The sequence below is a fragment of the Trichomycterus rosablanca genome, chromosome 14 (assembly GCF_030014385.1).
Source record: "Trichomycterus rosablanca isolate fTriRos1 chromosome 14, fTriRos1.hap1, whole genome shotgun sequence".
Lineage (NCBI taxonomy): Eukaryota > Metazoa > Chordata > Actinopteri > Siluriformes > Trichomycteridae > Trichomycterus > Trichomycterus rosablanca.
Window position 1 is genome coordinate 26915742 of NC_086001.1, and position 16778 is coordinate 26932519.

The 16778-nt window shown below is 38.1% G+C and overlaps 2 protein-coding genes across 2 annotated transcripts; one reads left to right on the forward strand and one right to left on the reverse strand.

The window, feature by feature from the left end:
- Window positions 1–304: 304 nt before the first annotated feature.
- On the forward strand, window positions 305–13136 carry LOC134326258 (tripartite motif-containing protein 16-like). The gene is made up of 8 exons (XM_063008427.1): window positions 305–880; window positions 1946–2041; window positions 3149–3382; window positions 7760–7919; window positions 8242–8301; window positions 8725–9235; window positions 12904–13019; window positions 13126–13136. Exons 1-8 carry the CDS (start codon window positions 305–307, stop codon window positions 13134–13136), a joined length of 1764 nt encoding a protein of 587 aa, XP_062864497.1.
- On the reverse strand, window positions 12566–15640 carry LOC134326259 (uncharacterized). Its single transcript, XM_063008428.1, has 4 exons — window positions 15215–15640; window positions 14874–15017; window positions 14400–14649; window positions 12566–13778 (listed from the first exon to the last, which is right to left on the reverse strand). Exons 1-4 carry the CDS (start codon window positions 15638–15640, stop codon window positions 13279–13281), a joined length of 1320 nt encoding a protein of 439 aa, XP_062864498.1. The 3' UTR covers window positions 12566–13278.
- Between the last annotated feature and the right edge of the window lie 1138 nt (window positions 15641–16778).

Sequence of the window (16778 nt, forward strand, 5' to 3'; positions counted from 1 at the left end):
CTCTCTCCTTTAGTTCAGCAGAAATGAAAGTGAAACTGATATGACCCTGTTCTGTTTGAGTGTGGATCTGTTCCGTGTCTGTGTTTGTAGTTTTGTTGATAATTGAAGTTGATGAACGCAGGTGAGTTTATACATTTCCACACTTCTGTACATTACTGTGTATTGTTACTTTATGTAGTTCAAATTGTTAATTTGATTTAAACACACTTGTTTTGAACATGATGCTCACAAACTAAACCAGAAAGTCTGAGCTGATGTAAATAACTTGCTGTGTTTACTGGTGTTTCTGTTTACGTGTAGAAAAATGGAGTCCAGAATTTCAGTAACTCAGGACGAGTTCAGTTGTTCAGTCTGTCTGGAAACACTGAAGAATCCAGTAACTACACACTGTGGGCACAGTTTCTGTATGGTGTGTATTAATAACTGCTGGGATCAGGAGGATGATAAGGGAACGTACAGCTGTCCACAGTGTAGACAAACCTTCACTCCAAGACCTGAAGTGAGTAAAAACATTATTCTGGCAAACGTTGTAGAGAACCTGAAGCAGAGAGAATCCCAAGTTCCACTTCCTGCTGGACCTGAAGATGTGGATTGTGATCACTGTACAGAGAGAAAATGCAAAGCTATTAAATCCTGTCTGGTGTGTTTGGCCTCTTTTTGTGAAACTCACCTTCAGCCTCACTATCGAATTCCTTCTTATAAGAATCACAAGCTGGTTAAAGCCTCCAGACGACTCCAGGATCAGATCTGCTCTCAGCATAATAAACTTCTGGAGGTTTACTGTCGTACTGATCAGCAGTGTATCTGCCTGATGTGTATCATGGATGATCATAAAGGACATGATACAATATCAGCTGCAGCAGAAAGAACTGAGAAACAGGTAAAAATATTACACAACTCATTAGCATTTACACTGATGTTGTTTATGTGGTGCTCATACACAATACTATTAGGGTTCCTGCGGCGGCTGGTGATCTTACCTCCAGTTCCTGTCGTCGCAGGAATTACAGAACGCCTCAAACAAAGGCCTCATATAGGAAGCCTGCTAATTAGGGCTGACAACCTGCAACTGCGCCTCGCCTATTTAAGCAGGCATCGCACAGACGCAGGTTGTTGCACCTTTTGTTTGTTTTGCTGGTCACTACGCCAGCTAGCACCTTTGTAGGGAAAGCCGGTGAACCTGGGCGCCATAAGGGCGGTCAGGCTCGTAGGATGTAAGGCTGAGGTTGCTAGGGACCTTTTGGTTTTCTCCTCTCTGTTTCAGGGAAAGTTGGTGTGACTTCGCACAGCAACGCGGCTCTCTTAGGTGGCTGTTCACACAGTTGTGCCCAGATTGGCGTAGCCTAGCGGATAAAGCCATTGCCCTGGAACCCCACATCGCCGGTTCGAATCACGCCGTGCCTAACGTATTCTCCTTTTTTTTTTTCCTACAGATCGACTTCTCCCAGAGACCGCAATCCGTGTCTGGTGACTGCTCTGATCTGGGTTCCCAAACCGCACAGCAGCGTATTGCGGTTTCGTTTTGTTTTTGGACCGATCTGATTTCTCAGAACCGCTCGGCGGCGAATTTTTGGTTTCGTTTTCCCCGGATTTTATCAATCCGGCGCATAACCCATACCGCACTTCATAAGCGCGTAGTGTCCTGTGTTCTTGAGTATTGAATTGGCACAGTGGAGAGCGCAACCGCCTCACACTCCAGCAACCGGAGTTCGTGGCTCCACTCAACTGCGTCCTTGTGTTTTATTTTCCCCTTTTTCTCAATAGCCTGCGACGTTAGCGGCGTCAATCGGGGTTCACCCAATTTGTTTTTTGTTCTTGTTTTTGCTCAGTTTATGTTTAGTATTATTTATTTAATAAAATTATCATTTGGTTCTCTACATTCTGGGTCCACCTCCTCTCTCCTCATAACAAATACAAGTAAATTCTGAATTGTTTTTCTGTGTAGAAGCAGCTGCTGGAGATCCAGAGAAAATTCCAGGAGAAAATCCAGAACAGAGAAAAGGAACTTTGTGAGCTGATAAACACTGTGGAGTCTCACAAGGTAAATTTTATAAACAAAAAGCTCTCAGGATCAGTCCGACTCTGCTCCATTAAATCAATCTCCATTAATAATGTGATATTTTATATTTCGGTAACTTTGGAAGTGATGGAGCATTTTTGTTCATGAATTTAAAAAATCTTTAAATTCTGCCTGGTTATTTGGTGATTGATGCTGTACAGCAATTCTGAGGTTGTGCTAATAATTATAAGGGTGATGAGCTCAGATTTTGACTTGAGATGACTGAGCCACCTAAAAAGATTATTGATTGTTGCTTTGGCTTAAAATGCTTAAACATTAATGACTGTATAAGATTTCTGGTAAAGACTTGAGAAGATCACTACATTGAATTTCCCAGTCCTGGCCAGGCTGCTGTTTCCTGATATTTAAAAGAATTTCTGTAACAGTATGCTACCAACAGCACATTTTACAGTATATATGGTGTTTTTAGGGTTTATTAGATTTAATCCACACATATCATTTTGAATTAAGGACATACAGAAGCAAGTCTGTTGTATTGAAAATCTGAAATGCTGACAAATGCAGTAAAAACTAAAGTGATGATGAACACTGAAGAAGTGCTGGAGTTTAAAGTGGAAGGTGGAAGACTGGAACTCTTTCTTATATTTGGGAAGTAGAGTATCAAATACTGCAGAATGTGATGATAAAGTCAAGAATGGCCACCAAGCTATGAGTGATGAAAGTCTTAGTCTGACCAGTAGGTACATATGAATGTGAAGGATGGACACTGAAGAAAGAGGAAGAAAAACACATTCAGGATTTTGAGAATGAGTGCATCAGAAACCTGCTGAAAATCTCATGGGGGAAGATGACAACCATTAAGAAAGTTTACAAGATGGCCAGAACAGAAAAAGAGCCACTGAACCACATTGTCCTGCAAATTATCCACATCACAACAATGACCATAACAGTGTCACTTTTTTATTATTGTCAGTCTCTTGTAATGGTCTAAACTTGAGCTCTAAGGTGTTAATACACCTGGGCTTCTCTACGATTAGACCCTTAACTTGTTTCAAATGTCTTCTGACTTCATTTTTATTTCTAAATATCTGAGTGAGAAACGTATCCTCTTTCTGAATCTTCTAACAGTGTTCTGCACAGACAGCAGTGGAGAACATTGAGAGGATCTGTACTGAACTAATCAACTCAATTAACAGAAGATGCTGCGAGCTAAAAGATCTGATCAGAGATCGAGAGACAGCAGAAGTAAGTCAAGCTGAAAAAGCCCTGAAGCAGGTGGAGCAGCAGATTGCAGAGCTGAAGAGGAAAGATGCTGAACTGGAACAGCTTTCACACACAGAGGATTCCTTCCATTTCCTCCAGGTAACAGAACTAAAAATTACAGTGGTAGAGAGGTGGGTGATTTTATTATTATATGTGTGCTTACACAGATGACAGCAACATAAATTTGGAGGATGTAAAAATTACCATAAATAAAATCTTAAACATTTTATATAATTATATTATTGCTGCACCAGTCAGAGTAATAAAATATGTTCAGAATGTGACAAAACTTGACGACAGTAGCATCAAAAAGATAAGAAATAGTGAGAACTTACTGATTGATTTCAGATAATGAGAGATTAGACTGAACATTGATGGCGGTCTCAGATGGACAGGTGGAGAAATAACAGGGCTGAGTTTTTTGGTGGGGAGCCACACTATTTAATCTCTAACTGAAAGAAAATCTGATTGGTTGCCAGCCAAAGGGGAAAGAGGCCGCTGGTATCTGAGCATGTATTGGAATGGTATAAATCCAGTGGTTGAATAAATGAACCTGAGAAGGAAGTGAATGCAGTTCTATTAAAAGTGTCTACAGTTGAGTCTTTATAATCTGTTGATCTTCTGGTGAAGTGTTTTGACTTGGCTGTCGATGAGGGATTAAATTGTAGGTGCTGCTGTGCATTTATTATAATGATTCCAAAACTAAATTAAATAAATTAAAGGCCAACAAATTTAGACCTCTAAAACCACACAGATGTGCAAGCCATCCTGACTTTTCTCAATCAAAAATAAATCGAAATAGCAGCAACTCTTTTAAAGTCTTATTTAAAACCCCTTGGCAGTCCAGCCTATTTTTGTGCATTTTTCGCCTGAAAGACATACCTAGTTTCTAAGGCTTCTCATTCAGAAAGTTTATAAGATAACACAAAAATTATACGTCAGTGTTATAGAAAACCCTTTAAAGTATCAGAAAAACACAGCCAAATGCCATGATGTTATGTTACAATGATCAAATGATGACAAAACCCCCCCAAAATGTAGGCGCTTTTTACATTTTTTTTGAAAATCCAAAGTTTCAGTGAGTATAAGTAGGACTGCAGGTCTGCAGACCACCTATACAACACTATAGAGTTGTAGCCAAAGGGGTTTTCTGTCACCAGCCCAAATCTTAGGCCTATAACTCATTCTGATCTCGAGTTATTGCACCCGGAGTGGCATCACACTCCGCTGCTCTCCAAATCTCTCAAAACTCAGAATAAACAGATTATACTGCAGATAAAATGTGTAAAATGCATTATTTATACTTTATAAAGTCATTATTTATAACATTTGAGTGTTTTTTGGAGTGATGAACTATCTCACAGGCAGCCAGTCCCAATCCCTTCACCCAGCGCGCACACACACACATAAACTGATACATTTGTAACATGATACAGGCAGCCTTTTGAACTGTTCACGACCTGAGTCGTTTAAATCGAATCACACTCTATTATCAGCCCTAAGAGCGAAGAATGACTCACTTACTGATTCAAAAGCTCACATTCCAGCGTGCGTAATCTGTATCCATGGTGACGGCTGGTGAAGTACAGCTGTTTAGACTAATCCGAGAGGCTAAATGCAAAAAGATGGGCGGGATATAAGCTGGTCCTCCAATCAAAAGCAAAATATGCTAATATTTTTGCATTTCTCCAATGAAAAACAAGTATTTTGTGCTGTGATGAATACTGTCTCTACATTGGCTGTAACGGTATTGCGCAACCTAACAGCTAAACACTGAGCAGTATCAGTTAGAGGGGGGTTTTTGAGTGCTGTGAGTGCTTTCTCATTACAAAACGAGCCGATATTCGCGTGTAATTGACTTATAAAGTTATAAAAGGTCCTTGCCACAATCCAAAATGGCCACCGGTGTTTGTAAACATTTACAAAAAGTGGATTTTATCTCGAATGGAAGGACTAATGAACATAAATTTGGACTCAGATTGAAGATAAAAGATCCAGGTACAGTGTATCACAAAAGTGAGTACACCCCTCACATTTCTGCAAATATTTTATTATATTTTTTCATGGGACAACACTATAGAAATAAAACTTGGATATAACTTAGAGTAGTCAGTGTACAGCTTGTATAGCAGTGTAGATTTACTGTCTTTTGAAAATAACTCAACACACAGCCATTAATGTCTAAATGGCTGGCAACATAAGTGAGTACACCCCACAGTGAACATGTCCAAATTGTGCCCAAATTGTCAATATTTTGTGTGACCACCATTATTATCCAGCACTGCCTTAACCCTCCTGGGCATGGAATTCACCAGAGCTGCACTGGTTGCTACTGGAATCCTCTTCCACTCCTCCATGATGAAATCACGGAGCTGGTGGATGTTAGACACCTTGAACTCCTCCACCTTCCACTTGAGGATGTGCCACAGGTGCTCAATTGGGTTTAGTCCATCACCTTTACCTTCAGCTTCCTCAGCAAGGCAGTTGTCATCTTGGAGGTTGTGTTTGGGGTCGTTATCTTGTTGGAAAACTGCCAGTTTTCGAAGGGAGGGGATCATGCTCTGTTTCAGAATGTCACAGTACATGTTGGAATTCATGTTTCCCTCAATGAACTGCAGCTCCCCAGTGCCAGCAACACTCATGCAGCCCAAGACCATGATGCTACCACCACCATGCTTGACTGTAGGCAAGATACAGTTGTCTTGGTACTTCTCACCAGGGCGCCGCCACACATGCTGGACACCATCTGAGCCAAACAAGTTTATCTTGGTGTCGTCAGACCACAGGCCATTCCAGTAATTCATGTTCTTGGACTGCTTGTTTTCAGCAAACTGTTTGCTGGCTTTCTTGTGCGTCAGACAACTCATGTGTCTATTTTTTAAAGCCAACCTCTGGATATGACGCCGAACACGTGGACTCAACTTCTTTGGTCGACCCTGGTGAAGCCTGTTCCGAGTGGAACCTGTCCTGGAAAACTGCTGTATGACCTTGGCCACCATGCTGTAGCTTAGTTTCAGGGTGTTAGCAATCTTCTTATAGCCCAGGCCATCTTTGTGAAGAGCAACAATTCTATTTCTCACATCCTCAGAGAGTTCTTTGCCATGAGGTGCCATGTTGAATATCCAGTGGCCAGTATGAGAGAATTGTACCCAAAACACCAAATTTAACAGCCCTGCTCCCCATTTACACCTGGGACCTTGACACATGACACCAGGGAGGGACAACGACACATTTGGCCACAATTTGGACATGTTCACTGTGGGGTGTACTCACTTATGTTGCCAGCTATTTAGACATTAATGGCTGTGTGTTGAGTTATTTTCAGAAGACAGTAAATCTACACTGCTATACAAGCTGTACACTGACTACTCTAAGTTATATCCAAGTTTCATGTCTATAGTGTTGTCCCATGAAAAGATATAATGAAATATTTGCAGAAATGTGAGGGGTGTACTCACTTTTGTGATACACTGTATGTGCTGGTTTAGCTCTCATGCTTTTGTTTCATATAAATTTATCGCGGTGGTGTTGTTTACTGAGTGCTTTGATGCATTGCATGCTGTGCATTGATGGCACAGCTTTATCTGATATGAAACTTTTTCGGGATATTTTTTATGCTGATGTATTTGAAGTAAAACAAACAGCAGAAATGTGATGGTGAGATTGTACTGGCTTGTTTGGTATAAATGCTGTCGGTTTTAATGTAAGTACCGCAGTATAATATTACAAAATATAAACGCTGTACTTCTGGCAGAAATTTATCAGACCTACAATTATTTTGTGTTTTTAAAAGAACTTATAAACAAAATAAGCTCAATGTTTACGTTGCTAAAAAGTAGAGATTTTAAGCTATCAAAAGGTACCTTGTTTAGCAGCGATTATATTTTGACGGTGTAACAGTATACAGAGAAACACAATAATAAAAATTCCTGGCCCGTCGACGGGCTAAGGACCACCAAGGAACGACTTTGACCTTGTTTAACACAATGCATACATAGTCCACAATATTTTTATCTGAAAATTCAGACTTACGGGAACCTGAACAATTGTTTTAGGGTCTGGCTTTAAAAAAAACAAGGACAAACAGAAAACACGTGATGCAGACAATAAAATATTATGTTGAATATTTAGGTAATGGTGCCTCTAGTGGACAGGTAGTGAAATAACAGGGCTGGTGTTGCTGAATGAAGAATGTTGTGTTTAAACTGTAGGATTATTTAATAACGCATTTTTAGAGTCGTTGTTCAAAAAAACTGGCCTGTACCTGAATGCTTCTTTTATACCCAAACACAGCTGGATTATCTGTTTAAGATGTTTTTGGAACATTTTACAATCTTCATAGTAGTGTAAAATTGTCCTTGTATCAACTATTTTCAACAGTTTTACAGGCACAAGTTTATTAGTTTATTAGTTGAATCATTTGTAATTTATCATCATCTTGTTGTTTCTCTGTGAACATTTTCTGTCTGGATGTAGGATTTTCAGTCTCTCTTGGCTCCTGCTGGATCTGCAGAATCAGCTGCCATCACAATCAGTCCTTTCCTCTCATTTGATGATGTTACAAAGTCTGTATCTCAGCTGAGAGAGAAAGTAGAAGAATTCTGGAAAGAGCAGTGTGAGAAGATACCAGATGAAGGTGAGTTCAAGCCCTCAGTGTTCCATTGTCTCCAAAATGCTTCGGTACTCAAACATCAAACAAAACAATCAAATCCACCAACATGAACATTTTACAGCTAACAACATCATTCATTTACTTATTAACCCAGTACTGGTCATGGTCACAGTGAGTCTAGAGTTTAATGAAATACACTCACACTTGGTCAGTAACTCAGAATTAAGTTCACTTTAGACAAACATTGGGAGAACATGGAAAACGTCTACTGGCTTTACCTGCGACAATTTCTGGTGTAAATATATATTTACTGTGATTAGTGATTGTACTGTTAATCTTTCTGCAGTGAAGAAAGTCTGGATTACTTCACCTCCTGAACCTGAAATCAGAGAAGATTTTCTACAATGTAAGTTTCTCACAAGCACACATACACAGTGCAGTGAAAAAGTATTTGCACCCCCCAGTACGCACATGTGTTTGTGTAGTGTTTGAGTAGCATTTGTGTTTGTGCAGTAGTCCACGTGTGTAGTATTCTTATGTGTTTTAGTGGCGTCTCTGTGTCTTTGTATGTCTCTGCAGTGTCTGTGCAGTTTTTGTGTCACTTTGTGTGTTTGGTGTTGAATAGTGTTACACTGTATCTTGTGTAACTGTATAGAGTTACACTATCATCTCTTACATGCACACAATTAGACATATGTACAATTGCTCTCTCTCTCTCTCTCTCTCTCTCTCTCACACACACACACACACACACACACACTGTACACACACATACTCTCTCTCTCTCTCTCTTCTATGTTAATTGGTTTATTTTGTATTTGCTCTCCAGATTTTTGTCGGTTCACACTGGATCCAAACACAGTAAATAAAAACCTCCGTCTGTCTGAGGAGAACAACGTGGTGACCTGCAGTAGAAGATTACAGCTGTATCCTGATCATAGAGATAGATTTGATTATTACTACCAGGTTGTGTGTAGAGAGAGTGTGAGTGGACGCTGTTACTGGGAGGTTGAGCTGAGTGGGAATAATTGTGTAGCAGTGTCATATAAAAGCATCAGCAGGAAGGGACGTAATGATAAGTGTGTGTTTGGATATAATGATCAGTCCTGGAGTTTGTTCTGTTCTTCATCCAGTTTTTCATTCTGGCACAATAACAAAAAGTCTGAAATTCCCATAATGCCGAGTTCCTCTAGAATAGGAGTATATGTGGATTATGAAGCAGGAACTCTGTCCTTCTACAGCGTCTCTGATACAATGAAGCTCCTCCAAAGAGTTCAGACCACGTTCACTCAGCCCCTCTACCTGGGGTTTAATCTTTATTATGGATCAGAAGTAAAACTGTCAGATTTAACAAATTAACTGTAAAATTTACATGAAAGTGTAACATTAAACTGTTTGAGTGATTTTAGAATCTGTGAGGCAGTGATACATTTATGAAGATTTTCTTTTTCAATTTATTAATCACCATTTATTCAGTGCTGTGAGAAAGTATTTACCCCCTTTCCTGATTTCTTCTTTTCTTAAATATTTATCATCTAAATGGATTCAGATATTAAAACTTAATTAAATAAATGACAAACTGAATATTTAAAAACGTTAAAGAGAAAATTACATTACAAAATGGTAAATGTGATCATTTTCACCTTAAACTTCTTTCTTCCCAAGTCTATTATAAGCAAAATCTTTATTAAAAAAATTTTCCTTTTGAACCACAGGTTGGTCATTTCAGCAGTAGCGAGCGCTTATGAGCAGTAATAACTGAGAGTTGTTTGGTGTTCCTAGGCTGTTTAGTACATTAAGCCATAAGTTGTTGCTCCTGGAGAAGCTGATTCTCCCATGATTTCTCCTGAGCTGTAAAACACAAGTTTAAAAGTGAAACCAGCACATGGTGAGGAATAATACAGCAGAACTTAGATACGTGTGGATGGTTTCAGAGGGGATTTGATTCTTTCACAGAAATAGTTATTTGTATTGTGGTACGTTCGTTCAGCCTTCATTAGTTTATCTCTGCTCATTCAGCCTACAGCAGTTTAGACCCGCCCACCTAACCACCAATTTGCCTCCACAATGAGCCTGTATAGAGAGATTAGATTTTTACAAATGTGGTATGTTTGAGAACAACCCAGGCTTTCATCCAATGACTGTTTCTTGATGTTTTTAGCAAGACCACCGCTACAGGGTCTGTATTATTACATTATGAATTGAGTTACATTATTTGAGTAACAATCTCTTAATTTCTTTAATCCACTTTAAAGGTTTTGTTGTTCATATAAAATGTCTTTAATGTCTTTGATTTTTGCTCCTTTGTAGCCTAATCTTAGAAATAGGGGTTGGTTCAGGATCTGGTTCCTTTCTTTTGAAAAACAGTAAAATCCATAAAATCTTTAATGATCTTTTTTACCCACCGCCATCAGACTCTACAACGAGTCTCTTCACAGTCGAGGCAGCCAGATCTAATGTTGTTGGACTGATTAGGGCTGTTTTTCCTTGATCGTAAACCACTTATTCACTGAAGTCACTTTATTTTCTAGACCCCAAATTTGCTGTCACATTTTGTTATTGTCATTATTATTATTGTTATTAATAATCTAGTGATAGTAATGGTAATAATGTTGATAATAGTGGTGATAATGGTAGTGGTATATATAATGGTAATAATAAATATGTATTTGGATACTTTATTGATACAGTATACTGTTTTTTACTCCATATTTGTATATAGCGGTGCCCCTGTATATCCCTCCCTTACTGTTTTTTTTTTCTATATTCTATGGTTGTGTAATATGTGTAGAGTTCTGTGTAGAGTTCTGTGTTTTGCTGCTGTAACGAAACAATTTCCATCGGGATTAATAAAGTTCTATCTGTCTATGTATATCATATTAGTTTTATTTAACAATTCTTTTTTTTTTAAGTTAGCAAAATCATTCAGAAGTTAAGAACTAAAGCTTTGTAACCCTAATTAAACACATTCAATTCAATCAACACAAACAACTGTCCAATCAGTTTTACCTTTAATTCTTGAACAGAAATCATTTTGCATAGTAAAAAATTACAAAGTGCAGAAATAACAGCTGAAGTACAATTTCAGGTGCTGAAACTTCAATGTACAACTGAATACAACTGAACAGTAGCAAATATTTAAGAATGCAGTATGTAGTGTGGGACTGCAATCATTATACAACAGATAAATGGGTTATACAGCTGACAGTAGTAGTAACACAATATTCCCAACAAAACAACTTACAATAATAAATCAGATAGAATCTAAAGCAACTGAGTTATTGACACCATATAAACACTTCAGATATATATCAGTCAGTATATGTCATATCATTTTATGATGGTTTTAACTAGTTTTAAGTAATTTTACCTAATGAAAGTGTCTGGTTCCTATGAAAGATAGTCGTGCTTGATTCAAGCATTATTACTTGGTTAATGCATTTTTTTAATTAAGGAATAAAACTGTCTCTAGATAAAATGACCTAATACAAGTACAACACGTCTAATCAGAAGTTAATCTAATACAACTAATGTCAAAAGTTTTGAATTTCACAACAACAGGATTTATTTGAGACAAACTGTAGAACTTTGTCTTAATTTAACTCAAAATAAACAAATGCTGGATGGATCAGGGACACAAAACAGGGTGGGTAGTAAAGACAAAGAGCTTTCTGTATCCAAAAACAGCACCTCAAGTCCTTTTCTTCCCTTCCTTCATAAAGGCTTTGACTTGGACCTGATACGACATTTGTTGATAACAGATTTCTTCAGTTTGGCTTTCTCAACTGGTTCCCATCCGTGCAGTTTACCACAGATCATGGTATAAGCTGCAGTAGAAAATAAAATGAACGTATGTACAGTGATTGGCTTTATAAATGAGTACTAAGAGTCTGCAACACATCTGTCCACAGCACTGCTATACTGGCTATACTGACCACAATGTAATGACCACTACCCACACTGTGTACATCTAAGGTTGCTTCAGTATGAAATGAGAAAGCTAAAAGATACTTACTTAGTATTCCATTCACTTTGGATTCACCCAGCCTCTTCTTCCCCTCTGGAACTTTGTCATTATGCTGTCCTCACTAAAGGTCGAGTATTCAGCTATACAGCTAGAGAACAACCTACAAAATTCAAACAGGTAAATACCCATTTAAGTATTAACTATCTCTAGTACATCCACAGAGAAAAGATTACTGACAATTCAATGTGAGTAATGAAAGATGAAAATGCAACTTTAAGTGTCCTTTACACAAGTGCTCATGCTTATTCACTAAATGTTAATACATCTGTGTAGCTAATAAATTAATCATCATCAGAAATACAGTACTCAATCAGGGTTCTTGCACCATTTTAAAAGTAAAATTTAAGGCTTTTTAAGACATTTTAAACCTCAATACATATAATTTAAGACCCAAAAATGTCATAAAAAATTATTTGGTAGAAAATATTCAATTTATTGTCTCCCACATTGGAAATAAAAACTTAATTGTTATCAACAATCTTTTCAATTTTGTTCCATTGTGATGCAGAACAGAGCCAGCATAAGATACATAAGCTGCATTACATTAAACAACACACTGACTTGCATGTAGAAACCATACAGAATTATAAAACAACACGTAAAGCATACTGCGTTGTAAATATAAGCTAAAAAAAAGTCCTCAAAACAGCTTGTTTGCAAAACAACACAAAATGTTATCACATGAATCTTAGAGAGAAACCAATGAACAGGTCAAATTCAAGAGGTCAAAATTCTCTTCAAGACATGTAGCATAGCTCTGCCACTCTCTTCTCAATTTCATGGTCTAGGTCCATCAACTCCCCTCTCTTGTCCTTGCATCTTTTTCTCATGGTGTTGGATTTAGTGATGAGCTCTGCCATCTTGGTCCCAGCTGTATTCTCAGCCTTCTCTGCAAGGCTATCTGCCTCCTTCTCTAGAGTGTCACTGTTACGACTGGGGACATTCTAGTGTGTTTGTTGTATGTGTGTGTGTGTGTTTCAGGTACCGGCATTATTTGCCAGCGTATAAAAGGCTGGAAAGTGAGGACCGGAAGGAGAGCGGGCGTGTCGTTTGCACGCTGTGCTTTGTTCGAGCGTGTGTGTTTGAAGTTGGAAGCGGTCTCTGTTTGATAGAGATTGTGTGTTTCTTTAGGTTAAGATTGTTGTGTATTGTTATATACTTTATCGGTTATTGGTCTAATCGTTTTTGTTCTTTTCTTTACAGAGTTTGCTTAGAGCTGGTTTTCTTTTTGTTGTGGTTTTCGTTTTGATTCTGAATTCAACAAATAAATAGTGTGCTTTGGATAGATTGTTTTCCTTGTTGTTATTTAATTATTTTAAGTATTATAATGTTGCATCCCCTGTCACCCCTAGATCGCTACAGGTCGTAACAGTCACACACAGTTAAGATTGTTCTTCTTTTCTTGCGTAGCTGTTCAAGCTCATTTTCAGCCCCTTTTCTCTTGTTCATCTGTTTTGCCTTTTCCTTTTTCTTCCTCTCATCTTCCAAGAAGATCCTATACCGGTTGCGTGAAGTTGCACATTCATTTAGCAGCTCTTTAGTTAGTGGCACTTTGACCACTCCACCACACATCCTCACATAGTCGCAGATCAGTCTCTGTGAGACTATAGTGTCCTCGTTCATATTGCACATCTCCACCTCCTTGTTTATGGAGAATCCACGCTCCACAGTGGCTTGTCCATGGGACAGAAGCAGTAGCTTTTCCACAAAGCTCCAAAGTTCTGCATATCCATTCATGGCCTTATGCAGGAAGCTGTCAACTCGCAATGTCCCATCCAATGCACTGAAGACCATGAATTCCTCTCCTCTGGCCTCATTAAACAGGAACTTCTGAAACTGTTGTGCAATCTTATCACCTGCATTTACATAAAGACAAACACATTTGTATATTTTCCAGTTAAAATTATATTTTGTGGAAATCACAAGAGATTTATATTCAATATACTCTGGAAAATGAATCTCAGATTTCCAACTATATTTGAAGTCCAAGAACATTTATTAGGCCTACAGACATGTGTTACAACTCCTACTAGGCTATATTTCCAATAAAATAAAATACAACTAAAAAGATGCAAGTAATAGGCTAGTATAACTTGACATCTAAAATATGGCTATTTACTGAAATAAGATATTGTCTTAGTCAACGACATTGAAGGGAGAGATGCAATAACATTTAGAGCAGTGGTTCTCAAGCTTTCTCAGGTCAAGGACCCCGAAACTGGCACAAATTAGACCACAAATCCCCATCTTTTAAGATTTTTGCTTTTAGAGGTCTTATTACAAAAAGTGTATGAATCCTATGACCAAAATTGTCATACATTCTGTCACTGTGTGATTTATTGATGGAATTATAGTGAGAATAAATGATTCCCCTGGAGTTCACTTTTAAAACCACTGGTTTAAAGAAGGTGCCTAAAGACTCCCTTTGCTAAACCATAGGTAACTGTTCTTATTTCTAATATGTCTACAGATGTTACCCGCTGTGACTCCTCCTGACAACTTCTTGTCCTGCACAAATTTCATGACGAGGGCCTTCATTTTTTTCAAGCACATGTCTGGTTCAGTGTGCATCTTTTGGGGGTCCAGGCACAGCATATTTCGGACAGTGGGGTACTTCAGTGGGCACTTCAATAGAATGTTCTGACAAATTTTTGACAGAGCACTCTGGCTGTCTCGCATGAACTGTAACACATCACGCTCACTTCCACCCTGACTGCCTGACATGCCCTGACAAATGCACAAAAGTCATGTGTCACCTGAAACATCAAATAAACTCTCCCTATGTGTAACTTACACTACACAACATTTTACAAATCCTGTGAATAAGTCAACTGCTTGATGTCTAATCTTAATCTAATCTATTGGTTGTTTTAGAATAAATACTTAAGTAGTCAAATTACTTGCAGCTGATGTAGCACATTGTTGAAGTCATCCAAGATAATAAATGGTACCTTGAGGGCAGCTGTGGCTCCCAAGCCAATGTCCACTTGCTTTGGACTGACCCAAAATTTTTGGTCTGTCACATCAAGCTTGACCAGATTTACTGGGGAAACATCAACCTGAACATCTCGCTTTATAAACCGCCTGAGAAGGCTCTGAAAACAGAATAGCACAGGCATAGTAATTATTATTATAATCAAAATCTGAATAAGTATTACTGTACTTACAATATATTCTACAAACATCAACATGCTGAAAATGCATTACTTTGTTTTATCTTTCATATCCTCTGTAAGTAATGATGCTTAAATGACTAAACCTTTAATACATTTTCAGCTGTCATTAGGCCTACCCTGATTAGATCCTCCAAATCTCTGCCTAAGAAGGGAATCATCGGGGCATCTGTCTGGTACTTGGTGAGAAATGGCTGAAAAGTTCTTGAGATACTCATGAAGAAGTGCAACTTTGCCAGGATAATGGGATCCATCCGTGCTTCTGCGATGGTGTCATACGATGATGACCTTGGATTGGGGAGCTTCTTGGCTTTGACCTGATCCACATAGGAGACAATATATGGCCACATTTCAATGGCTCTCTCAACTGCTGGAAGGTTTTCCAGCCAGCGATGTCCACAAAATGGCAGAGGAAATCTATCACACTTGGTCAATAACACAAAGTCTTCCCTACTTGCAGGTGCATAATGAAACAGGTAGTGCAGGGCTTTCAGAACTTTTTCAACTTGCCAAAGCGTGAAGCCGTTCTTGAATGAGTTGTGCATTGTGTGAAGGCCACAACTTCCAATTATTTGTAGTTGGGCTCCACCACACTGCTCTCTGTGTTCCTCTTGTAAGAGTTCAACAAACCTCCAATTAACACTGGGCCCATCCATCGAGAGTGAGAGCATGTTGTTCAGATTCAGCTCTTTTGTACCTTCCTGCACATATAAGGTGTCATAAATTCAATGTGCCAGGTAATCCACATTAGATTAAAAAATGGTTCCATTAGTGTAAGGATGATACTACTACTACTACTACTACTACTACTACTAATAATAATAATAATAATAAAAATAACAGCTTATATAGCAGAGATCAAAAAACATCCATCAAAACACCTGACATCTTAATTGTGATAATCACAAGTATTCTTTTGCTACTATTTGTTATTTTAACGATTTCTTGCTTATATATACATACACTCATACATCATACACATTAAAATAATTGTGTGTGTATTATTATTTCTACAGGTTCACTAACTGGTAAAATCATGTATTCTGTGCTAAAATACAACAATTCTAATCTGTACTTACAACATGGCTTGATTCTGCATCTTAAAGAGTTAATTTGCAAAACAGATAAAATCCATTTGTTATTGATGAAAAAGCTTGCTTTTTATTGTGCTTTGCAGATTCGCAAAAAACAAGGTTTTTCAAATTCAATTTAATTCATAAGTCATGTGTTATTGTGCATTGAATGCACTATCAATAAAAAAAATACATATTTAATAATAAAAATGGAGATAGGTTTTTGCAAATGAACTCTTTATAGCTCTTAGGTGAATGTTTACAGTTGCTATAGCAACAAGTGACAGCCGACGTTACCAGCTGTTAGCTAGATTTGCCCAACAGTCTGAACAACCCAAAAAAAAATCACAAAACGCCATATTTCAACAAAATCTACCAACAGTTACACCCCTTAAACTCTGAGCTAACGTGTTGCGAATAGAACAATGGTATACAATTTCAAACACAGTCGTAAAGTTACTTACACTGAAATGTCCCAACATGTCCTCGGCTCTCGAGTGACCCATAAACTCCGACCCATAGTAGCGGGAGATGACATGGTGTGTGCCCGTCTCATCATCAGTAGTCCAGAACCGCAAATGAAGGTCAATTTGTTTATTCTTTGTCGTTT

Bases quoted from the DNA above. Each gene is read 5' to 3' on its own strand.
- LOC134326259 (XM_063008428.1), bottom strand. From the start codon at position 15,640: ATGCACAACTCATTCAAGAACGGCTTCACGCTTTGGCAAGTTGAAAAA. The intron at 15,018-15,214 runs GTAGGCCTAATG...TTCTGTTTTCAG, and splicing joins ATTTGGAGGATCTAATCAGG to AGCCTTCTCAGGCGGTTTAT. The intron at 14,650-14,873 runs GTACCATTTATT...TGCATTTGTCAG, and splicing joins GAGCCACAGCTGCCCTCAAG to GGCATGTCAGGCAGTCAGGG.
- LOC134326258 (XM_063008427.1), top strand. From the start codon at position 305: ATGGAGTCCAGAATTTCAGTAACTCAGGACGAGTTCAGTTGTTCAGTC. The intron at 881-1,945 runs GTAAAAATATTA...TTTTCTGTGTAG, and splicing joins CAGAAAGAACTGAGAAACAG to AAGCAGCTGCTGGAGATCCA. The intron at 3,383-7,759 runs GTAACAGAACTA...GTCTGGATGTAG, and splicing joins ATTCCTTCCATTTCCTCCAG to GATTTTCAGTCTCTCTTGGC.